A 26,135-nucleotide genomic window follows, 5' to 3' on the forward strand; every position below is an offset into this window, starting at 1 on the left:
GAAAAAGATTTGCTTGTTTCTGTAGATTTTTTAATATTATTTTCATAATTTCCTCTAACATTTGTTAATTTGTATTTTCAGGAATCTGTGTTGATTGCTCTTGAAAATCTGATGACAACTTATTATGGATCACTAACTAGTACAAATTCTTATGAAAGTAATAAAACAGATGTTTCCTCAGATGACATGGTTGTTAGTAAAACAACAGAAACAGATGTGCTTTTTACTACGATGGAAACATCTGGAAATAATTATCCAAATGTTGATACTTCAGCCATTCCTTTCCAGAATGATGTGCATAATGATAAATCTGGGCAAAACACTAATTATTGTTTGAATCATCAGATGCCTATTGGTGACCATTGTGATGATCATTTTAATAGTGAAAATTCTAGCATTGATAAGAACAGTGGAAATACATTTCAGGAGATTCCAATGAATAATTTATCATGTGAGGACACCCAAAAGGAATTTAGTGAAATTTGTTTTGTAGGTTCTGTTAAGCAAGCCCAATCAGAAAATGGCAGTAAAGGCCATATAGATGAGAGTGGGGAAAATGAGGAAGAAGCGGTTCCTGAGAAGTCTTTGGAAATTTGTGTAGATGACTGGAGCAAGGGAAATGTACTTAAAGATTCAAGAGGAGAAAATATTGAACCTGTGAAAATTTTAGTGCCTCAAGAAAGTTTAGCACGTAAAGGAAGTAATAATAATAATAACCCAAGTCCTGAACAAAAGAATTTGAATGAAAGTTCCTATAACAAAAAATCAAATGTGGTAGATAACAAATCTGGACAGCTTACAGCTTATGATTTAATTAGCAATCGAGTAATCAAGAAACCCATGTCAGCAAGTGCCCTTTTTGTTCAAGATCATCGTGCTCAGTTTCTCACAGACAATTCCAAGACCAGTTTGGAAGATGCAACAGTACAAATTGAAGAACTGTGGAAGACATTGAGTGAAGAGGAAAAACTGAAGTAAGTTTCCAGAGCTTTCATGGGACCTGAATGTTCAGATATTTCCATTCTATATGACTCACTGGATTAAAAAAAATTTTTTTAACTTCTTATTTATGGAAAAGCAGAATGGAAAACGGCTTTTGGCTTGACTAAAGTACCTTTTTTGGCATTACTTTTTTTGCTAATTTAGAGGTTTTTATAGGGGTTTTTTGTTTGTTTGTTTTTTATTTTGGTACAAGCCTTAACTACTTTCTGATTTAAGTTTGTAGTTAAAGGTTTTCCATTCTTAACTAAAAACTACCATTTTCTTCTATTTCTTTTTTATTTTTACGTTAATCTTCCTATGACAGGACTTTTTCTTTTTTAAACTTTTGCATTAGAACAGTGGTGTTTTTAAGATCTTGACTATTCCCTTTTTAAATTGGTCTCTAAAATATGTAACAATATAAAAAATTGTAACGTTGCAGATTTAATTTAGTGATGTTAATACAGTTCCTATTCAGTATAACTCAAGGCTTTCTTATAAAATCTTTTATTTATTGACAACTTATAAACTATCGCGGGTTTTGGGGGCTAGGTAAATAGGTGGTTTGATCTCCTTGATGAAAATAACTACATATTATTTGCCATTTTTAGATCAGATGATCTGAATAAATATTCCAAAAAAATATGAGGGGTGTTTCTAATTGACTTAGGGCACTTGCTGTAAACACAAAATATTATATTTTGAGTGATTTAGCTCACAAGAAAATGAAAGAGTGCAATTGTACTTCCGGTCACATATTATTACCTGAGGCGGTGGTCCCCAACCTTTTTGGCACCAGGGACCAGTTTTGTGGCAGACAATTTTTCCACTGGTGGGGGCCGGTGGGGATGGTTCAGGCAGTCACGCGAGTGATGGGGAGCGGCAGATGAAGCTTCACTCACTTGCCTGCTGCTCACCTCCTGCTGTGCGGCCCAGTTACTAACAGGCCGTGGACCGATACCGGTCCGTGTCACGGGGTTTGGGGACCCCTGACCTAAGGCAGCGCAATACTATGTCAAACATCTGGAAAAAATTTTAAATGTAACCTGTCATCCAGAGTTTATATTTGGTGATAAGCTACATGGATACTTGACCATTTTTTTTTCATTTTTTCATTAGCTTTTCAATCTTATAAAGACACTGTTAATTTAAAGTAATAAAGACCACTATTAACACACCAACAGGCAAAACCTCCACAAGTTAACTTCTCTCTATCTTTTTTTTTAAGTGGGGATGGTGGTTGTGTTTTGTTCTTTAACATATATCTGTAAAAGATAAAGATACTCTTAATTTAAACAGAGCCATAATACAAATTGTTATCACTTTCTAAAACATGAATTCCTTAATCTTCATTGTTCAAATTTCTTATTATTTCATAAATGTCAAATTTTTTAAAAGTTTATTTGAATTAAGATGCAAATAAGGTTCACTCATTGTTAATTATCTTTTGTCTTACATAAATGACACATTCAGTTTAAAGATGAGAGCACTTGAGTTTTAATACAGTAAGCCCTCAAAAGTTGAACTGCATTGACCAGGGAGGTGATGAATTGAGAGCTGTCTGAGAAAAGAAAAAAAAAGCATAGATGTTCCCAGTTCTCATGGAAGTATTGACATTGGAACAGCTCAAGGTAGCTGTTCCCTTGCAGCCTCACAATAGCAGGTATTACTCCAATTTCCTTTCAAGGAATGTCGACATTGTTTCTCCTTACAGGCCCCAAGGTGTTAAGATACAAGGGTTATGGTTAATAGTCTCATCTAAAAATTTGTTAATCATCAGGCAGTATTCTGGAATTCAGAATTTTCTCTCTTGCCATAAGGTATACAAAAGAGGCATTGTTGGTCGAGAGCAGGTCTCTGAAGCTACACCTGCGTTGTAACCTCACTTCCTCTCTTTGATAGCTTTTTGTAAAAATGTGTGGACATTATCTCCCGGATTGTTGTGAAAATTAAATAAGATATATTGTGTGTTATGATATAAGATAAATGACTAGCACATAGTAAATAATTGTTCATGATGTTAATCAGAGTTTTTAATCTGTGAAAAGGAAATTTCTCTATTGTGATTGATATTATTTTTCATTTGCTTGTTCAAGGTTAAATTTAATTTGGAGCCCAGAAATAGAAACCTGTGAAGAAAATATAGGTATCTTGGGATCAGAGAGCTTACTCTATGTCACAAAAAGCTCTATTAGAATCTTCCAGAGCCAGGGGTCTGGGAATCAAAATCATGATTAGTGAAAAGGTAGAGTAAATATATTATAACACAAGAATCACACTAACTACCATTTCTCTTCTGGTCTTTATCTTAGAATTCTTTCCATGGTCTTAAATTCTACAAGGAGTGTGAAGGGATAGGAGAGTAGACTCTTGTTTTACGGATAATCAGCCTTTCCATCCATTCTTCCTTTTCGTCCCTTTTTTTCTCTTCTTGTTTCCTGTTTTTTTCCCATCCCCTTCCTTCCCTTTTTTCTTTCCTCCCTTGCTTCCTTCCCTTCCCTTCCCTTCCCTTCCCCTTCCTTGTTTCTTTCAGTTAGGAACTATTTACTGAGGCCATTCTGTGTACAAGGCCCTATGTACTCTAGCTAGTCATTTCAGATACAGTGATAAATTATAAATAAAAGATACTTTTACTACTTATAAAAGTGCAGTCTAGTGAGGAAGACACTATTAAACAAATAGTAATCATAGAATATGAAGAGTTTTTAAATAAAAGGAACACAGAAGAGTTCTGAAAACAGCAGTTGGGCTTAATCATATCTGTGGGACAGGAAATGCTTCCCTGAATAGAAATTAATCAAAATGGTGTAGGGAATTTTCTGTGTAGAAGGAACAGCACGTAAGAATGCCCAGAAGCTAGAAGGAAAACAGCGTTATTGAGGAACTGAAAGATGCCCTTTATGACAGGAATGGATTATGGGGGAGTGTGATAAAGAAAGATGGGGTAGGCTGGTCAGATCTTGGAAGATTCAGACAGTTTTGAATAAGACATTGGATCCAGGTTTTCTACTGAGAGCTTAGGATAGACTTTGCAATAGAGGGTACCTACATTTTAAAATTTTTCCTTTCTGGATTTTTTTCCCCCTTGCTTTCTTCTCCTTTCCTCTAGTGGATTAGAAACCACTGTGTCCTCCCACTGAGTTCTCAGTCAATTGATGTGAACTTGAACTTTCATTTGTAGTAGCTATGAACATATTTCTACTTAAAATAACTTAGAACAATACTGTAATTGGGATATTATTGAAAAATGGTAAATAAACTTTATAATTACATTAATCTTGAGACACAGAAACATTTGAATTGATTACTGATAAATCAGAATTAATATTTTTGTTCAAGTTACTAAATCCCTTAGTGATATAAAGTTGAAGATAACAGCTGTTTTTACTTAACATTTACTTAATATTCCTTTGCACATAACTTTTTATATTTCCCAAGGAACTAATTAAATTGACTTCTTGAATAAATCAAAAGATTAGTACCATATGTGAAAATTTGCACATCATAATTAATTACAAATGGTAACCTTCATCTTGAACTCATTTTCCACCGTAGGAGCAAAATCTTGAGTTTGAATGTCCAAGAGCTAAAAATACTTAGTTATAGTACTTATTGAAGGTAAACTGTATTGAAAATTTTGTGTTTTATAATCCAGAACTTCAGATTCTAAGCGGAAATGGGAGAAAATAATGTAAAATATTATGAATGTGGCCTGGTCAGTAACCAAAAGAGGCATTTTTCATTCATCTAGTTCACAGCGAAATAAAGGCTTTTTTACATTCTCATCCAGCTAACATTTCTTTATTCAACAAACATATGCTGAGTACAAATTACATAACATGCTTGTTTCTTGTGTTTTAGTCTCACTTTTAACATTTAATTCCATTCTCCCAATAGTATCATTTTTATTTCCTAGTACATAACTACTCAAATTTCTCCTTAAAAATGTATATATATTATCTACAATAGAACTCAAACAGTTTGAGTTTCTTAAGATTAGAAATAACATTTCCTAGTCTCAGTTTTAAAACTGCATTCAAAGAATTTTTTAGCAAGGTTGCTCAAATAATTACCAACGTTTAGTCAATTGTGTGCCCCGTTCATTATAAGATAGGTGTTTCTTGATAGAAAATAATGATAACGAACATTTATTATCATTTACTATGTGCCAAGCACTATTCTAAGTACTTAAAACTCATTTTAAAGACAGTGCTGCCCAACTCCAGCCTAGGTGTGGAGAATTGGAAACTCTGAGGGTAGGACCCAGGCATCTCAATTTTTTAGAAAAGGGTTTGATATAACCACTATACCATACTGCTGTCTTTGACCCCAGAAGTTTCATTTTACTTCTGTTATTGTTAACCAAAAAGAAAAGACCTCTTAACGTTTTACCCAGTATAATTTTTTTTTTTTAATAAATCTATTTACTTATTTTTTGCTGCGTTGGGTCTTTGTTGCTGTGTGTGGGCTTTCTCTAGTTGCGGTGAGCGGGGGCTACTCTTCATTGTGGTGCGCGGGCTTCTCATTGTGGTGGCTTCTTGTTGCGGAGCACGGGCTCTAGGCGCACGGGCTTTAGTAGTTGTGGCAGGTGGGCTCAGTAGTTGTGGCTCGCAAGCTCTAGAGCACAGGCTCAGTAGTTGTGGCGCGCGGGCTTAGTTGCTCCGAGGTGTGTGGAATCTTCCCGGACCAGGGCTTGAACCAGTGTCCCCTGCGCTGGCAGGCGGATTCTTAACCACTGTGCCACCAGGGAAGCCCTTACCCAGTATAATTTTAAAAGGTCCATTACCTTGTTTGAAATTGAATTAAATTAGGTGGTTTGGATGTGTTCAGTTTATTTGAATTTATTTTTTTATTGCTGACTCTAAAATGAGAAATAACTAGTAACAAAAAAATGAACATTTATCTATGAAGCCATTATAAATTTAATCATATAATTTTTATTTTGAGTGTTATTATTATAGTGACCTTAATTTTACTAGTATATAATTATTAAATGTATGTAAGTTTTCTTTTGTTGTGCTCAGGGAATTGCTTCTTCTATGTTGATGTTACAGCACGTATTTAAGGAACTCTTCAGATCTAAAATTGACTCCTTTTTTTTTTTTTTTTTTTTTTCTTTTTGCGGTACACGGGCCTCTCACTATTGTGGCCTCTCCCGTTGCGGAGCACAGGCTCCAGATGCGCAGGCTCAGTGGCCATGGATCACGGGCCTAGCCGCTCCACAGCATGTGGGATCTTCCTGGACCGGGGCACGAACCCGTGTCCCCTGCATCGGCAGGCGGACTCTCAACCACTGCACCACCAGAGAAGCCCTGACTCCTTGTTTTATTGTTTAATTATTTCCTTTTTTTTTTTTTTTTTTTAGTTGCCTGTACCTTAAATGGTTTTTTAAATTGGGTAAAATTTAGCTGCTGTGAAATGCATAGATCTTAAATGTATATATAGCTCAGTGCATTTTCATATGTGTACAATGATGAAACCACCACTGCAAACAAAATATAGAACATTTCCATCAGCCCAGAAGGTTCTTTAATGCCACCTACAAACCAGTCTCCATTCTCAGCCACTATTTTGATTTCCATCACACTAGCTTGGTTTTTCCAGTACTTAAACTTCTTATATATAAAATCATAATGATATGTATTCCTTTATGTCCAGCTTCTTCCCCTCAACAAAATATTTTTGTAGTTTTCATCCATGTTTGTTGAATGTATGCATGTAGTTTATTCTTTTTTAATCAGTAAGTAATGCTCAGTTGTATAAGTATACCACAATTTGTTTCCTCAGTCTCCAGTTGATGATCAGTGTGTTCTTTCCAGATATGGGATATTATGAATAAAGCTGTGTTGTTTAGTTTCCAAATATTTGGAGTTTTTCTAAATATCTTATTGCTACTGAATTCTAATTAATTTTGTCACGGACAGGGAAAATACTGTTAGATTTAAATCTTTAGAAATTTATTGAGAATTAGGCCCAGCAGCATATCTTGAAGAACAGGCACCTAAAAAGAATCTGAATTCTATAGCTGTTAGATATAGTGTTCTAAAATGAGAATTAAGTCAAGGTAGTTGATAGTATTGCTAAAATCTTCTTAAGGCTTTACTGATTTTTATGTTTTGGTCTAATTCTGTCAGTTCCTAAGGGAGGGGCATTAAAGTCCCCAACTGTAATTCTGGATGTATTTCTACTTTTAGATCTGTAATTTTTTGCTTCACATAGTTTGAAGCTTTGTTATTAGATCCACGCACACTTGTGATTGGTATACCTTCCTAATGATTCCCTTTGGTCATTATGAAATATTCCTGTTATCTGTGCTATTATTTCTTGTTTTGAAATTTATTTCATCGTATATTACTATAAGCTGCTCTTATGCTTACGATTTGCATGGTTTATCTTTTCCATTCTTTTACTTTCAAACTATCTGTCTTTTTTTTCCCCCGTGCTATCTGTGTAACTCTTGTAGACACATATAGCTGGAATTTGCTTTTTTATTTAAGTGGACTGAATTTTAATTTTGCTGTACTGGATAGTGCTTTATGTTCCTAGATTTAAAATAAATTTTAATTATTATAAAGGGTTTTTTTAATCCTTCATTGTATTTTAGTACTTTTTCCCCTGAGAGTTAGTGATGTTTTGATAGAAAAAGATTCCATTGCCCATCTCTTGGTGCTTTTCCCTAAGAAATTAGACCAGAGTATTGAATAACAAATTGATTAAATACTTGAAAGCAGCTTGGCAACTTGTGCATAGCATAGATTAGCAGAATAAAGAACATTGTACTTATTTCAGTATGCAAAAGCAAAAGTAAATGTGAAAGTGAAACAAAAATATTCAACTATGCTGAAGGTGAAGGTGTTTCTGACAAAGTGCATTTTCTAAATGTTGATAATTTTTAAAATATTAGTAGTCACTTCATTTAAAATATTAATATTTAAATTTTTTAGGCATCTACTCTGTTTTTTTTCCTTGAGATATAATTGACATACAGCACTGTATAAGTTTAAGGTGTACAGCACAATGACTTGACTTACATACATCATAAAATGATTACCACAATAAGTTTAGTGAACAGCCATCATCTCATATATATACAACATTAAAGAATTAGAGGGCTTCCCCGATGGCGCAGTGGTTGAGAGTCCGCCTGCTGATGCAGGGGACACGGGTTCGTGCCCCGGTCCGGGAAGATCCCACATGCTGAGGAGCGGATGGGCCCGTGAGCCATGGCCGCTGAGCCTGCGCGTCCGGAACCTGCGCTCCGCAATGGGAGAGGCCACGACAACGAGAGGCCCGTGTACCGCAAAAAACAAAACAAAAAACAAAAAAAAAACACATAAGGTTGAAATGGGTGATTTATTGGGAGTTTGAGATTGACATGTACACACTACTATATATAAAATAGATAACCAACAAGGCCCTACTGTAGAGCACAGGGAACTCTGCTCAATATTCTGTAATAACCTAAATGGGAAAAGAATTTCTAAATGAATAGATATATGTATATGTATTACTGAACCACTTGCTGTACCCCTGAAACTCATACAACATTGGAAATCAACTATAATATAAAATAAAAATTAAAAAAAAAAATTAAAAAAAAAAAAAAAAAGAATTAGAAAAAAATAGTTTTTTTCCCTTGGAACGAGAACTCTTAGGATTTACTTTCTTAACGCCTTTAATATACAACATACATCGATGTTAGTTATGTTTATCATGTTTTCTTTGCATAAATACCCAGAGGTTGAATTGTTGGATCATATGTTAGGTCTAGTTTTAATTTTTTGAGGAATCTCCATACTGTTTTCCATAGCGGCTGCACCAGTTTACATTCCCACTGACAGTGCACGAGAGTTCCCTTTTTTCCACATCCACACCAAGTTATTTGTTGTGTTTAACATTTCTTACAAAGCTAGTTTTGTGGTACTGAACTCTTTTAGCTTTTGGTTGTCTGTCAAACTTTTTATCACTCCTCCAAATCTGAACAAAAGACTTGCTGGGTAGAGTATTCTTGGTTGTAGATTTTTGCCTTTCATCACTAAATATATCATGCCATTCCCTCTGGCCTTCAGAGTTTCTGCTGAAAAGTCAGCTGATAGCCTTATGGAATTCTCTATACATAACTTCTTGCTTTTCCCTTGCTGATTTTAATATACTCTCTTTATCTTTAATTTTTGCCCATTTAATAGCAATGTGTCTTGGTGTGGTCCTCTTTGGGTTGATCCTGTTTTGGACTGTCTGTGCATCCTGGACTTCCTGGATGTCTGTTTCCTTTCCCAAGTTTAGAGAAGTTTTAAGCTAGTATGTCTTCAAATATGTTCTCTGCCCCTTTCTCTCTCTCTTTTCCTTCTGAGACCCCTATAATGAGAACATTAGTACACTTGACATAAGAGACTCCCAGAGGTCTCTTAAACTGTCCTCGTTTCTTTTTATTCTGTTTTTCTGTACAGCTTCAGTGATTTCCACTACTCTGTCTTCCAGCTCACTGATCTGTTGCTCTGTATCATCTAATTTACTGTTGATTCTTTCTAGTGTATTTTTCATTTCAGTTATTGTATTCTTCATCTTTGTTTGGTTATCTTTGTATTTTCTAACTGTTAAAAACTTCTAACTTCTCATTGTGTCTGTCCTTTCTTCTCCTGAGTTCTTTAAGCATCTTTATGATCGTTACCTTGAACTCTATTGGGTAGATTGCTTATCTCCACTTTACTTAGTTCTTCTGGGGTTTTATCATGTTCCTTCGTTGGGAACATGTTTCTCTCTTGCCTCATTTTGCCTAATATGCTGTTTTTATTTCTATGTATTTGGTAGGTTCATTCCATGTCCCCCTCTTGGAGAAGTGGCCTTTTGTAGGAGACATCCTATGGGACCCAGTAGCACACTCCTGTTGGTCACCAGAGCTATATGCTTTAGTGGTGCCCTCTATGTGGGTTGTGTGGGTCCTTCTGTTGTGGTGGGCTGACTACTGTGGGTGTGCTGGTGGTTGTGGCTGGCCCCCATTACAGTTGGTCGCCATGCCCTGCTTTATACAAAGGGTGCCAGCTGATGGTGGGCAGGGCCAGGTCCTGGTATGGCCAGAGGAGTCCTGGTTACTGGTGTGGGCCGCCCACAGATAGATGGGGCCAGGTCATGAGTTGACTGGCTGTGGAGTCCCGGGGGGTCCCGAGGCTAGTCCTGGCCCATTGGTGGGTGGAGCGGGGTCTCCAGGTGGCTGGCTGCCGGCTGGGGTTCTTTGATCTAGTGTCTGCCTGCTGGTAGGCAGAGGTGATTCCTGACACAGCTTTCTGTATAGTTATGATGTCCCAAAGTTGCTGTCGACCTTCTGGTGAGTGGGCCCAGTTCCTGACATGGCTAGCTGTGGAGTCTGGGGTGTCCCAGAGTAGGTATTGGGCCACTGGTGAGTGAGGCTGGGTCCTGGGGCTAGTGCCAGCACACTGGTGGGCAGAGCTGCATCTTGGTGTTTCTGGGTACAGGGCTTAGAGTTTCCAGGGCTGGTGTATGGGCCCAGGCCCAAGATGTCCTGGGTCTGTTGTCTAACCCCTGGTGGGCAGAGCTGGGTCCTAGGGTTTCCAGCTACAGGGCCTTGTGGGGTCCTAGAGTTGGTCTCTGCCTGCTAGTGCCAGGACCAGTTCCAATGGCTGGCTGAATGTCCCAGGGCTAGTGCCCATGCACTGGTATGGGGAGCTGGATCCTGGGCCCTTTGGTAAATGGGGCCGGGTCCTAAGGGGGCTGTCGACTCGGGTCCTGTGGCAGCTGGCCTGCTGGTGTGTGGTGCTGTGTCCCTGCCCAGCTAGCTGCTTGGCTTGAGGTGTCCCAGTACTGATGCCGACAGGCTGGTGGCTGGGGGCAGGACTGCATTCCAAAGCTAGTAAGCTAGAGGGAGGATTCCAAAATAGTGCTTACCAGCATTGGTGCCCACGTGGTAGAATGAGCTCCCTAAAATGGCTGCTGCCAGTGTCTGTGTCCCCAAGGTGAGTTCCATTTGCCTCCTGCCTCTGGGAGGCTTTCCAAGATCAGCAGGTGGGTCTGACCCAGCTCCTTTCAGATTACTGCTTCTGCCCTGGGTCTTGGGGTGTGTGAGATTTTGTGTGTGCCCTTTAAGAGTGGAATCTCTATTTCCTTCAGCCCTCTGACTCTATTGAAAGTAAGCCGCAGTAACCTTCAGAGCCAAACATTCTGGGGTCTTCTTTCCTGGTGCAGGACCCCCGAGCTGGGGATCCTAATGTGGAGATCAGACCCTATGCTCTTTGGAAAGAAGCTCTGTGATTGATATCATTCTCCTGTTTGTGGGTCTTCTACCCTGGGGGTATGGTCTTGACTATACCACGACTCCGTCCCTCCTACCCATCTCATTGTGGTTCCTTCTTTATATCTTTAGTTGTAGAAGTCTTTACATTTTGCTAGTCTTTAGTTCATTCTAATCGATAGCTGCTCTCTAAATAGTTATAATTTTGTTGTGCCCATGGGAGGAGGTAAGCTCAGGATCTTCCTACTCCACCTTGTTGGCCACACCTCTACATTGCTGGATTTTGCTTTTGAAATTCAGTCTGACGGACTCTGCCTTTCAAATGTAATAGTTAGTCCATGTAATGTATTAATTGATATGGTTGTGTTTTGGTCTACCATTTTCCTATTCTCAGTTTTGTTCCTCTGTTCCTCCTTGTTTTGGGAGAGAGGCAGCCTCTTTAGGGTTAAAAGAATATAATTTCATATATTCATATATGAATTTCATAAATTCATATATGCAGGCTCTAGAGCGTAAGCTCAGTAGTTGTGGCTCACAGGCTTAGTTGCTCCGCAGCACATGGGATCTTCCCGGACCAGGGCTCGAACCCATGTCCCCTGCATTGGCAGGCGGATTCTTAGCCACTGCACCACCAGGGAAGTCCCTACCCCATTACTTTTATATTTTTTATCTGGGACTCGAATTACATATATGTTAGGTTGCTTGTTTTGCCATATGTCACTGAAGTGTTTTTTCAGTCTTCTTTCAATCATTTTTCTCTCTGTTGTTCAGATTGGATAATTTCCTTTGATCTGTCTTTAAATTTCCTGATCCTTTCTTTTGCCATCTCTTTGCTGTTAAGTCTACCCAGTGAATTTTTCATTTCAGATATTCTATTTTTTAGTTTTAGAATTTCCATTTCCATTTGGTTCATTTTATAATTTCCCTTCTCTGTTGAGATTACTCCTTCTGGGCTCTCATTGTGATCATCTTTTTCTTACTTCCTTAAATATATGTAAAAAACAATTAAAAAAAATTTTTTTTTGCAGTTCCGACACCTACATCATCATCTTGAGGTTGGTTTTTACTGTCCACTTTTTCTCTTTACCATAACTCACATTTTCCTTTTTTATTGCTTGAGTGGTAACTTTTGCTCTTATAGTGGACATTGTGGTTGGTATGTTGTAGAAACTCTGGATTCTATTATCTTCCGAAAAGTGTTTGGTTTTGTTCTACCATGCATTTAAATTGCAGACAGATCACCTGGAGCTTAAGGAGACTTTGTTTGACACTTCCTTAGGCAAAGACTGTTTAAATTTTGCTGTTAGTCCTAGGGCAGCTTCCTTAGTTCTAGAACATAGTTTTTTGTTTTGTTGGTTTGTTTCTGTTTTGTTTCCTTACCCCTAAGATGTAAGATGTAGCCCTCCTCCAGTTTTAATTGAAAGCCCAAAGTGTTTTCCAAGTCATCTAATTATGTGGAATTTAAACTCCAAACTCTGTTTCTCCTGCAGCAGGCAGCCACTGAAATCTCTGTTTAGCTTATTTAGCCTTCTAGTGGTTATTTTCCTCTAGATTCTCACACACGGGATTTTCTCCCTCAATTTCCAGTTGTTTTGGAAGCAGGGAGTTCTGTGTTCTGATGACTCAGTCTAATAAGAGTGCAGCTTTGTGACTGAGTTCTTGCTACACTTCCTTAATGCCCTGGGGACTGCCCTCTGGGTAAAAGTGGTATAAATGTGGATCTCTTTTTTTTTCAAGGGTTGAATCCATTCCAAATTCTGCATGCTTTTCATTGCTCTTCAGTGCCTATTTTAAATGGTTGATTTCTGTATTTTGTTCAGAGCTTATGGTTATATTAAGGTGGGTTAATCCAATAGGAGCTCCTTTGTCATTACTGAACCTGGAATGCCAGCTCTTTATTTTTTATAAAATTTTCTTCGGATGGTTAATGTATTTCTCATTATGACTTCATTAGTTCTTTTTTATCTCTGTATATAGGTATGAAGAGAAGGCTACTAAAGACTTGGAAAGATACAATAGGCAAATCAAGAGAGCCATTGAACAAGAGTCGCAAGTATCATTAAAAGATGGCCAAAAAAGGATAAAACCCACCAGCGCATGGAATTTGGCACAGAAGCACAAGTTGAAAACATCATTATCTAATCAGCCAAAACTTGATGAGCTCTTTCAGTCCCAAATTGAAAAGAAAAACCAAAACATTAAAAAAGTTCAGATCCCGTTTTCTATGGAAAACTTAAAAAAGAATTATTATAAACATAGGAAATTTGACTTAGAAGAAAAGGACGAATCTTACTTGATCCACAATCTCAAGTTTCCTGATGCATGGCTAATTACATCCAAAACAGAGATAATGTTATTAAATCCATACAGGGTGGAAGAAGCTCTGCTATTTAAAAGACTTCTTGAGAATCACAAACTTCCTGCAGAGCCACTCGAAAAGCCAATTATATTAACAGAGAGGTATGGTGAAGTAATGTAATTTTTTTTACTCTAAAAACATTTATTGAAATTGAAGGTAAAAGTTGAAAGTGTTTCCTGGCAGGGAAAAGTGGTACTTATTTAAAGAAATTTTTGTAATTTGATTTCAAATATTTAATGGAATTGCTTTTAAATAAATAATTTTAGAATATTCTAGATAGTTTACTTCTGCAGTTAATAAATATCAAGCTCAGTTCCCCCCTGTACATTAGTGATTTCCCCAGGGTAATCCTGACGTTGGATTGCCATGACTCTCCTTCATTGCGCACTCTTTGTTTTAACATTTCAAACATATACCAAAACAGAATTATACAGTGAACGCCTTTATCAACAATTATCAAGATTTTGCCGCATTTACTCTGTTCTTGATATACACACACACACACACACACACTTATGTTTTTCCTTTGCTAAAGGATTTAGAACAATTCCCATCCTTAGAATTTTCAGTATGTCTCTCTCTAAAATGGCCATTTTCTTAGCCACAATGCCTTTTTTCATGCGTTACACAATACTAATTCCTTGGAATTGTTCCTCATTGTCTCAGAATGTCTTTTTATAGTTTTTAAATTAAGTTTAATTTATATTTAAACAAGGTCCAACCATTACATTTTGCTTTGTATTTTAAATCTCTTCTAATATCACGCCGTTAATGTATTGTGGATTCTTAGTTGCTTGTTCATTGGAATATCCCATTGTCTCTATTTGTCTCTCTTGCTTTCTTGTGATGGTGTTTAACTTGTTTTTCCCTCTCCCGTTTTTAAATGGAAGTTAGCTCAGGAGGATTGAATAGATTTAGATTCTACTTTCTGATAAGACTACTTAATACATGGTGCTATGTACTTCATATTTCATCACATCAAAAGGCACTTATCACTGAATTCAGCTGCTGACAACCTGATGTTCCATCTTAAAGTTCCCCGATAACCTTTCCATCTAATGGTTTTATCCATTGATGATTGTTGCCTTAACTAACTTTATGATAGATTGTAAAATGGGGTATTTCCTTTTCATATCCTATGTGAGCAAATTGTTTTCTGTAAAAACAAATAACTGTTAAATAGTCTACTAATATTTCACTTTCTTGTACTTAATATTTCTTTTTTAGTCTGACATAGGTAGAAGAAATTATATTTATGACAAAGGAGATAAAAACCTGAAATTAAAAAGATGACAGTTTGTTTTGGAGGCCAACGTTCTGTTTCAGACTTCCAAGAATAAATCAAAAATCATTTAAAAAATGTATTTAAACCCTTGTGTTAAAGACCCTGCCTCCAGAAAGAAAAACAGGGCCAGAACCAAAAAAACATGTGATAAAGCTATCTTTTTAATTAAGGCAATAGTAATCACAGTAACTAAAACCCAGTGTCTTTCACAGTATTCTTTTAAGACTGGCTAGGAAACTGTCAAAGAAAGAATTAAAAAGAGTTAATACAGCCTTAGGCTTAATTAAAACAGTTCAAAAATCTGATAGTACTTTTCTTTTTCTTCCCTTAAAAAGAGCTAGGGTGTATTTGTATACTCCACTGCTTTTCTAAATGGTATTCGTAAATTTTCATTTAGATCTCAAAAATATTTTTGTGCTTTATGAATTATAGGTTTTAAAAAATATTCTTCTTTGTGACATTCTGTTATTTAAAAACAAATACATTAAAAGTTATTTGGGGTCCATACTAGCCTGAGAATAAATCTTTCTTATTTGAACATGGACAGCAACAAAGCTTAATTCAAAATTGTTTTCACCTTTCTTCTGAAATATGACATCCCCATCACAGTTAATATAAGTTTTTAAAAACTGAGTCATAAAGAAGGTAATTATGGGTTGGGCTCAATTTTCGTGTCAGAGTTCTAATGCAGGTTGTGTAGTTTATCTCTCAATGGAGTATATAATTTAGAGGTTATTTATTAATAATCTCAATAATAATAATATTACAATAATAATATAATAATAACAATATATTGTTAATATTAACAATAATAATAATAATAACAATAATGGCTCATATTTATTGAGCTCTTACTATATGATAGGAACTTTACTAAGCCCCTTGCTTTCATGATCTTATCTTCACAATAACCATATGAGAGGTATCCCACATTTTAACGAGGAAACTGAAACACAGAATGTTAAGTAACTTACCAAGGTTCATTCAGTCAGTATATAAGCAGTGGATCCAGCATTCCAATCTTGACAGTAACTGTAGACCCTGCACCACTAATTTCTATACTATATCATTATCACCACCACTACCACCGCCACCAGCTCTCAGGTTGATCTTCTGAATGTTGCGTTAGACCAGACAGCGCACATCTGCTATATAGCCAAAGTTCTCCTCTCCATGATACCTGCTCTTAAAGCCAGTGGGGTCCTCAACCTTTCAGAGGTGATAAGCAAAGACATCATCTATTAATTTTCAAGGGGTACAAGATTTTAGTGAAGTAGCAGCTCATCATCCTGCACTGGATAGAATATAGAACAGTGCCTTATTTACATAGGTGTCAACTGTAACCGACACATTACTGTAAATAACATGTTATGAAGCACCTGACCAAGCCTAAAACCAGCATGAAAGGTTAATTTGTGGCCTAGGTAATCTTTGGCCACCTCAAAATTTTGTTTAGAGCTAGTACCACTCAGTGTATGCCACCTTTGGCAAACATACCATGCCTATAGTATACTGGAAGTATCTCTCCCAAGCCCTGAATTACTTTTATAAGTTCTTGGGAGAAAAAGATACATGCTTATCTTCTTATTGAAGAAACCTTGACTAGCAATAGACTATTACGCAGGATGGACTACATCAATAACTTGACAATATGTCTTTGTAAATAAAGGTATAAAATGGCGTTATTTATAAATAAAGTTTTCATTTGTATTATAGAGAGAGTACTTTTTAAATTTCACATTTAGTTTGTATAACATTCTAGAAGATAGAAACTGTCTTTGTGTCTATTCTTCCTCCTTTCTGTACACTGTATATATGGTAGGTCTACGAAGTATTAACAGAAATGTAAAAAGGTAAAGTTTCTCACAGGGCTCCTTATACCTTTATATTTTGGTTAGTGATAACACTTTTTAAAGGGCCGTCAGATTAACTTTTCTCCGTAAATTCTCTTATTTCATTTTACGTATTTAATAAGTTAAAGGGCCATAATTTCTTTTTCAGTCTTTTTAATGGATCTCATTATTTAGAGATTTTACATAAAATGACAGCAGATGACCAAAGATACAGTGGATCAACTTACCTGTCCGATCCTCGTCTCACAGCAAATGGTTTCAAGATAAAATTGATACCAGGTATGATAATGTGGTTTAATACTTCCTGACTTGGAAAAATAAGTCCTGTTCCAAAAGTTACTTTTGGGTTTCGTAATTTACAGATATCACGGTATATTTTTGTCTCACCAAAAGTACAGTGTCACCTTTGTAAAAACAGTCATATTTCAGAAAGGTCACCTCTGCCTGAAACAAGCAAGTTTAGCATCTCAGTCCATTGCCTTGTATTTTAGCATTTCCATAACTAATCAAGTAATTGTAATTTTTGCCATCCTTTGTCACAATATGCAGACTGCCTGCTGTGTCTAACTAAATTATTAAATACTCCTTAGATGATGAAGCAGAAATAGACATGTAGGGTACTAGAATTGACTAACAAAATTAAACATCTCTCTTCCTTTTTTAAAAGCATTTACTTGTTTTGCCAATTAGATGTGTAGCATCAACAGTCTTACTGTTTGAAGAGTGGATGATATGATTCCATGGCTTTGCTAAAAAACCTGTCATAATACTGTTTGCTTACTGTGGAAATTCACTGGGTGGGGAGAAAAAAGAAAATTCTTCTGGCTAGGAGACTTCAGTTTTCCTGGCTGGCCCCTTCTCTGTTCTTTCATAGTTTCCATACTTAACTGCCTTCTGCCCTAGCTACCTAGGCCAGTCTTGTCCTATTACTTTGCTTTCATCTGGTATCAAGCAGCACAAAGGTACCAGGAAGAGTGATTCCACTGTCCCTTCCCCCACCCTCCCCTAAACTTGCCATGACCAAAGTGTACAAAAACAAAACAATGTAGAAAATTTTTAAAGGATTGTTTTACTGAGACATGAAAAGAAAATAAGTAAAAACAATGTACAAAATCATGAAATGGAATAAATACAGAAAATGCTTTGGTGTTCCAAACTTTAACTTCATTGACTAGCAGTTTTAAGAAAACCTACCCAGAACTTCTTTCCTCCTAACCTCAACCCTGGGTGTTTAGATCTGGAGTGAAGAGTTAGTCCAAATCCCACCTCTGCCATTTAAAAACACATGTTCTAGGGAAAGTCAGTTGGCCTCAGTGTTACCTCATCAATAGCAACTAATAATTATTATGTGCATGGCAGTAGTCTAAGTATTAAATGTATTAATTCATTTGATCTTTCTAATAGCCCTGTGGTTCTGTTACTGTGCCCATTTTTTATAAATAGAAAAATTGAGGCATGGAGAAACTAAGTTTGCCTAAGGGTACAGATTAGTGGTAGAACCAGGATATGAACCCAAGCAATCTGCCTTTAAACCCAACTCTTAACTAATTTATGTTGATTTCCTATTAAAATTGATATATTTACTTCATGAAGTTGTTAGCACTAAACTAGGTACTTAGGTAAATCAGCATAGTACTCGGCAATGGTATGTGTTCAGATATTCTCTTTTCTTCCAGCACCCCCTTTCTGACCTGAGCTGACTTGTAGTCAGTTTTTTGGTCCTCCTAGAAATCTTTCATCCTCAGGACTTCTGACATTTTAAAAATTTATTTGAAGTGTGAAGCAAGGAGTTTATGTATGTGTATGTGTGTGTGTAGCAAGATAATTTTTTCTTAATCTATTTTCCTAATTAACTATGTGGCATTGGTGGCAGGTACTTTTTTTTTTCATGAAAGATGTTATCACAACAATTTTTTTTTTAGTTAGGATAACTACCATGTCTGTTGCAAAAGCATGTTTGTTTTTGAGTTACCCAGTAAGTTTCTGTGTCACAGATGCTTTCAGCTCTCAGCTTGTAGAGAATGTTTTTAAGTCCTGTAAATGCCAGGTACTTTGCATGGCACCAAAGATTTGAAAATGAATAAGCCAGTCATCTGCGAACTGACTTGATTTGATCGGAATTAACTTTACTTCGATTATCATCAGCATTATTTCTCGTCTCAGTAACAGATCAAGTTAAAGGCATTCGTTTTTTTCCTTCATTTTTTTAAAACCATTTTTTCATTCATTAATTTTTATGTCATGTTTTCTTAAAGACCATTTCTCCGTCTTTTAGTGAGAGTTTTGTTGTACTGGATTAACTTTTTTTTTTTTTGCGGTATGTGGGCCTCTCACCGTTGTGGCCTCTCCCGTTGCGGAGCACAGGCTCCGGACACACAGGCTCAGCGGCCATGGCTCACGGGCCTAGCCGCTCCGCGGCATGTGGCATCCTCCTGGACCGGGACACGAACCCGTGTCCCCTGCATCGGCAGGCGGACTCTCAACCACTGCGCCACCAGGGAAGCCCTGTATTGGACTAACTTTTGATCAGCAGTTTGCCAGTTGTCATAAAAATTATTTAGATAAAAGCACTTGAAAGAGGAAGAATACATCTGGCTTTAAGGAAAAAGATTCTGAATGTGACCCTAAGAACTTTGCTTGTTAATGAGAATAGCTTTTGTTCTGTATCAATAAGAATTACACATTTTAGGAACTGAAAACTTGTCAAACCACTTATTGAAGTATTTTCTGGAAATTGGGAAGCATTTCACAGAATTTTATGGAAACTTCTTGAACATGATTCCAAATGTCTCTAAGTTTTCCATATCTAAATTTTGCAAGCACAGATATTAAAATATTGTTCAGTTTCCTTGTTTGTTGCCATATACTTTTTACCCATATCCACAAATAATTCTGTGAAATGTGTATAATTTTCCAGCATTCATGTAGACGGTATTAGACTTTTCAGTCAAATCATACTGTAAATGGCATAGAAGCAGCAATAGTGAAAAGTCTCTTGACTGATAAATTTTACTATCTGTATAAAACGATGTGAACTGGAATATTCTGCTACTTCCTCTTTGCCTATCTAAACCCTGTTTCAAGTCCCATTTAAGTTCCCCTGGTTGCTCAAACTCTCATTTTGTCTTCCTTCACTGAACTCTGTATTTTACCCCTTAACACTTGATTATGTATCTTCTTATATTATTCTCCAGCTGTTTCCAGGGAAGAACATTAGGATGCCTTCTCTGTTTAGTATACCACCAGTGCATCTGCCATTCAGGTCAAGGAACTAGTCTGTAACTGGGAATAGGTTAGGAATAGGGTCGTTGACATCTCAGGACCTGAAACTCTTCAAGCTACATCACTCCTCTTTTAAAATTTTTCCATTGATGGCTACCACTTATCCAACATGGGACTATCTCTTTTTTTTGTTTGTTTTTTTACTTATAGGTACTTATAGGTAACATTTTGTGGTCTCCAATATTAAGAACACTTTTACACAGATATAACCAAAGAAAACAAATTTCTGCTATTTTCTAAAATCATAAAATGCATTCTAAAGCCAAATTTGATGCTTGGGAATGTATGCTGTTATGGATATTATACCCCATTATATATCCACTCATGTTGCTACTTTTTAGTTTTATTTTAATCACTAAGTTATTTAAATTAGTTTAAATAATAGATAATATGTCAGATTTAAACATTATTCTAGTAAAATAAACATTAGTATTTCATTTCCTCAAATTGCTACTATATTAATAAGTTACTATAGTGGTAATTAATCATTTTGTAGTTTATATGTGTGTTTATCAACACTTTGTACAACTTACACAGTGTTATATGTCAAATATATCTCAATAAAGCTGGAAGAAAATAAGTTACTATGTGAGTATTTTTATAATAACCTGTTAAGTTAAACTAATCATAGAAATAATTCAGGTTTTTAGATATTAAACCAGTAGGATAGAATTTGAACAGCAGCAGTTGTTAAAACATTTAAACCAGTTTTATTTTAATAAATAGTAATGGGGCTCCATTTTCTCTCCAAAGTAAGAAATGTTCTAGATAAATGTAGGGAACAGAACAACAGTAACTGAGATTAAATTAAATGATGTAAAGCACATGTGGATTCTTTGAGCACTTACGACTTAATGTGAATGTGAAATCCTATGCGAAATTATTATTTGTTCTTCAACTAAGGAACAAAACTTTTTCCTGACTCTATTCTAATGAAGGTTAACTAAATATTTTAACAGTGATTTTGTTTTTAATAGACATTTTCTGGAATATAGTTTAAACAAAACTAACTATATATGTGGTTTTATTTATTTTTTTCTCTTAGGAGTTTCCATTGCTGAAAACTACTTGGAAATAGAAGGAATGGCTAATTGTCTTCCATTCTATGGAGTGATGGATTTAAAAGAAATTCTTAACGCTATATTAAACAAAAATGCGAAGGAAGTTTATGAATGTAGACCTCGCAAAGTAATAAGTTATTTAGAGGTATGCATTATTAGCTTATGTAGATTGTCTAGGTTTTAAGATACTTAACTTTTCCTTAATAAAATAGTAAATGGTTTCAAAATAGTAAAGTTTCTATAAGGCTTGTTATCTGTTTGCAAGAGGAAATACTATTTTAAAAAAAACTCCATTAAAAGTTTCACATCATGGACTGGTTTTGGTAAACTCTATCATGGATCCTTACTATTACATTATTTCTTGAATACATACTGAGGAAGAGCCTTATGCATGAGACACTTTGTGAAGTTTTTTGTTTTGTTTTGTTTAGAAGGGATTCATAATTACTCCACCTTGATACCAAACACTTGTCTAAAAAGAACTGTAATGTGATTTTAAGCCCTGATTTCTTCAAGAGCAAAAGAGGGGAGGGGGAATGAAAAATGTAGATTATTGAATAAATGGAAATTTTTGTTTTCTAGCAGTATCTACCACAAATGAGAAGTAAAAGTGTATTAAAAAATAAATTCAAAAGTAATAGAGGATGGAGGCAGGTTATAAAGTTTTAAATGTCCAAGTGTTGGGCATTTGGTAGTAAAACAATAGTGATTGTTTCTATATTGAGCTTCTGTCCCTCAAGGTTGACTGGTGTTATTTTGAACTTTAATAAAGTTTATTTTCTTCCTTTTAAAAAATGAGTCATTTTTGTTTAGACTGTGATCATGGTGGGCCATGAATTCTGAGGGACAGATTTCCTCAACAGGAAAGTCCATTTTTTACCCTTCCTGAAGATTATAGTCAGTAGCATTCTGTGAATACTTCAAGAGGTTGTCCTATGGAACTTGCCAACCTATTGTGGAGGCAATTCAACACTGATAGTTTCTAGGGACCTGAAAGTTTCCTTGTGAAGGAGTTGGTATAAACTAAATAAAGGTTGAGGGAGTTGTGGGTAGTGTTTTGTATATCAAAGAACTACATGGGAAGAAGTAAGATTTCAGAAATAAGAGGAAAAAGTGGTTGGGATTAGTTACAAATACTTTTACTAATACTGTACCTCTCATTACGTTAAGGCAATAGTGGATGTGATTCTTAGGGAAGATAGTCTAAGTAAAAAAGAGAACTTCTGTCAGAACCATAGTTATGCTTCCATTGACAGTCAAGCTGAATAAGATGAATCAAAGATAAAGATAGAAGAGTAAAAGAAGAATCAAGGGAGGAGTGGATATACAAATCAAGGGAGGAGTGGATATACAAGTCAAGGGAGGAAAGAAACTTAAAAATAAGTAGTATCACATTCTCTATAGGGTATATATAGTTGCTAGAAGACCAGCAGGTGTGGCTGCTAGATGGGAGTTATATCCTTGAAGAGAGCCATAAGGAAAAGTAGTAGTGATAGTGAAAGAGTGGGAGCAGTGGTGAAAAGCAAAAGTGTAGGCAGCAAGTTACATGGTGGTGAAGGGAAAAAAAGAACATGTTTGTATTAAATTCACTGAAAAAGTCTTACAGTAAAAGATTGAAGAGCAGACGTTCCAGAAGAGGCAGGAAGGGAGATGAGTTAACAATATAAGCTGTAGAAAGGTGAAACCATTCTCTGAATCAAGAGCAGACGAGGGGAGAGCTTTAAAGTGAAAGTAAAAATATTTTGAAGTAAACTTGAGAGAAGTCCTGTATGATATATGTGGTAATGAAATAGGAGAGGTTATCTGCTGAGAGTGAAGAGGCTGGGGAGGCACTTGAGGATTTGAGTATATTGGAAATGATGTGAAAATAAGCTGCAGGTACTTCAAGAGAAGGTTGATTAGAGAAGAATAGGATATTCAAATGACATTAAAGGCTCATAAGAGCTAATATTGGTATTGGATCCAGCCAGCAAGTTTTGTGATTCTCCAACAATGCTCGGTAGAATTTATCCAAGGGTAAGGATTAGCAAGAGGAATATGGTGTAAGAAAAAAAGAGTGAGTAACGAAATTTGAACACATTATATATATAAGAAACTGTTTAATCCTAGAGGAATACAAAGATGAATTAGATTCTAGTAAGAACCTGCCCTTAGATTCTAGTTGGAATGTAGAGGGAATGCAGGAAGCGAAGCTAGAGATAGTATCTTTAATGCCTCACTAACTATTCACACATGAAGTACAGAAAGATGACAGAAGGGTGCTTGTGGGCCAGGAGAATTAGGAAAGATTGAGGAGATTAAAGGTCAAAGTGAAGAAGAAGAATAGATTTAGTTGGAATAAAGGAAGTAGGATGATCTGAAAGATAATGGGAGAGAGTATGTGGTTAGAGAGAATAATGTTAGTATTCAGGATCTTTGAAGTACAACAAGTTTTGAAAAAAAATAAATCTTAAAACAAGCCAACTTCACTAATGCTATTTTACCCCCAAACTGTCAGTCTTCCCTATCGCAGAAAACAGCACTACCATACCAAAAATTATCCTTGATTCTGCATCCCTCATAACCAGTCCATCAGCAAGTCTTGACTTTACCTCCAACTCATGTCAGGAGTCTTTTATAACTCCCCCCATCTCCACTACTATCTCCCTAGTCAAAAACTCACCAGGGATTGCATTGAATCCATAGATTGCCTTGAGTAGTATGTTCATTTTAACAATATTCTTTCAATCCAAGAACATGGTATATCTTTCTATCTGTGTCATCTTCAGTTTCTTAGATTAGTGTCGTAGTTTTCCAAGTACAGGTAGGTGTACTCCTAGGTAGGTGTACTCCTAGGTATTTTACTCTTTTTGATGCAATGGTAAATGGGGTTATGTCCTTAATTTCTCTTTCTGATAGTGTATAGAAATGCAACAGATTTCTGTATATTAATTTTGTATTCTGCAAATTTGCTGAATTCATGATGAGCTCTAGTAGTTTTCTGGTGGCATATTTAGAATTTTCTATGTATAGCATCATGTCATCTGCAAACAGTGACAGTATTACTTCTTCTTTTCCAATTTGGATTCCTTTTATTATTTTTCTTACCTGATTGCTGTGGCTACGACTTTCAATACTGTGTTGAATAAAAGTGGTGAGAGTGGGCAACCTTGTCTTGTTCCTGATGTTAGAGGAAATGCTTTCAGCTTTTCACCATTGAGTATGATGTTGGCTGTGGGTTTGTCATAAATGGGCTTTACTATGTTGATATATGTTCCCTCTGTGCCTACTTTCTAGAGAGTTTTTATCATAAATGGATGTTGAATTTTGTCAAGAGTTTTTTCTGCATCTGTTGGGGTTATCATATGGTATATATTCAATGGAATACTACTCAGCCATAAAAAAAGAATGAAAATTTGCAACAACATGGGTGGGCTTGGAGGGTATTATGCTAAGTGAAATAAGTCAGACAGAGAAAGACAAATACTGTATGATATTACTTACATGTGGAATCTAAAAAATACAATGAACCAGTGAATATAATAACAGAAAAGAAACAGTCTCACAGATATAAAGAACAATTTAGTGGTTACCAGTGGGGAGAGGTAATATAGAGGCAATATAGGAGTAGGGGATTAATGATTAGCTTATAAAATAAGCTACAAGGATATATTGTACAACACAGGAGATATAGCCAGGTTTTATAGTAACTATAAATGAAGCGTAACCTTTAAAAATTATGAATACTGTATTGTACACCTGTAACTTACATAATATTGTATGTCAGTTACACTAAATAATATATATATATATAATTAATTTTAAAAAACAGCTCTCACCAGGACTGCAGTGATTGCCTGCAAGACTCCTGCTTCTCTTCTTGATCTGCCTCAAGTCATACTTCACAAAGTAGCCAGACTGATTGTTTTAAAATGTGAAATGAATGTCAGGCTTTTGCTTAAAAACCCTCTGGTTACTTCCCTTTGCATTCAGATTAACACCCAAATTGCTTACCCTGTCCCAAAGGGCGATCTGGCCCCTGCCTAACTCCTTTTCTTGTTCATCTCTTCACTTTAGTAACTGCTGCACCCACACTGACCATTCAGTTCTTTCTGTTCCCTCTGTCTGAAATGCTTTTCTTTCCCCATCATCTTTGCATCATAGTTACTTAAATTGAAGCTTAATTGTCACCTGGAGGAAGCTTTTCCTAATCACACAATCACTCTCTATCATGTTGCCCAGTTTAATTTTGTGCGCTATTAGTCGCTGAAATTTTCTTTGTATTTTTATTTTTCTGCTTCTCTGCACTAGAATGTCAGTTTCAGAAGAGCAAGGATCTTGTTTGTCTTGTTCTCTGCTGTATTCCTAGAACCTACAGCACTGACTAGCACATAATTGGTGTTTAATAAATATTTGTTGAGTAAGTAAATAATGAAAGAATATAATCAATTTTATGTCTTCCTCCTTGCCAGTAAAAACCTGTTTTCTGCTTCAGGGTATATCGCAGTAAAATGTATGGCTTTCTCTCCACAGGGAGAAGCAGTGCGTCTGTCTAGACAGTTACCCATGTACTTATCAAAAGAGGACATCCAGGATATTATCTACAGAATGAAGCACCAATTTAGGAATGAAATTAAAGGCTGTGTTCATGGTCGCCCATTTTTTCATCATTTAACCCATCTCCCAGAAGCTACATGATTAAATATGTTTAAGAAAATTTGTTACTATTGAAATCGATATGGTCATAAAATAATATGAGTTGGGTTTTAAACTGTCTTTGTACTATCATATGTCAAATGGTTGTTTTATAAGTAAGGATTCACTGGCCTGTTTGTATACTGAAAAAATTTTCCAAAACTGTAAAAATCTTAAATAAACTAATACAGACTATTAATTCATTTTATTCTCAAGAACCAACCTTCATAATAATTATTGGTTGTAAACTCCAAATTGAAAAATACTATTCTTGGGTGGTTGATTTGCTAGGTTCTATTTATCTAATTGTATCCTCCAAACTTATACGTTGAAGCCCTAACCCCCAGTGTGATGGTATTTGGAGATGGGCCTTTTGGAGAGGTAATTTGGTTTAGAT

The 26,135-nt window shown here is 36.0% G+C and overlaps 1 protein-coding gene across 3 annotated transcripts in view; it reads left to right on the forward strand.

The window, feature by feature from the left end:
* PMS1 (PMS1 homolog 1, mismatch repair system component) overlaps positions 1-25,924 on the forward strand; it is a 97,933-nt gene extending 72,009 nt beyond the window's left edge. For 2 of the 3 annotated variants that reach the window (XM_081242007.1, XM_081242006.1), the window contains 5 exons: positions 82-974; positions 13,202-13,684; positions 16,870-17,000; positions 21,049-21,209; positions 25,577-25,924. In XM_081242007.1, coding sequence (XP_081098133.1) covers positions 82-974; positions 13,202-13,684; positions 16,870-17,000; positions 21,049-21,209; positions 25,577-25,741 — 1,833 coding nt within the window. In that variant the 3' untranslated portion in view covers positions 25,742-25,924. Of the gene's footprint in view, positions 1-81; positions 975-13,201; positions 13,685-16,869; positions 17,001-21,048; positions 21,210-25,576 lie in introns of those variants that run through there. The other variant, XR_014016463.1, reaches the window with a different exon arrangement.
* The last annotated feature ends 211 nt before the right edge of the window (positions 25,925-26,135 follow it).

Source organism: Mesoplodon bidens (genome assembly GCF_964165515.1).
Source record: "Mesoplodon bidens genome assembly, chromosome: 8".
NCBI classification, from domain to species: Eukaryota; Metazoa; Chordata; class Mammalia; order Artiodactyla; family Ziphiidae; genus Mesoplodon; species Mesoplodon bidens.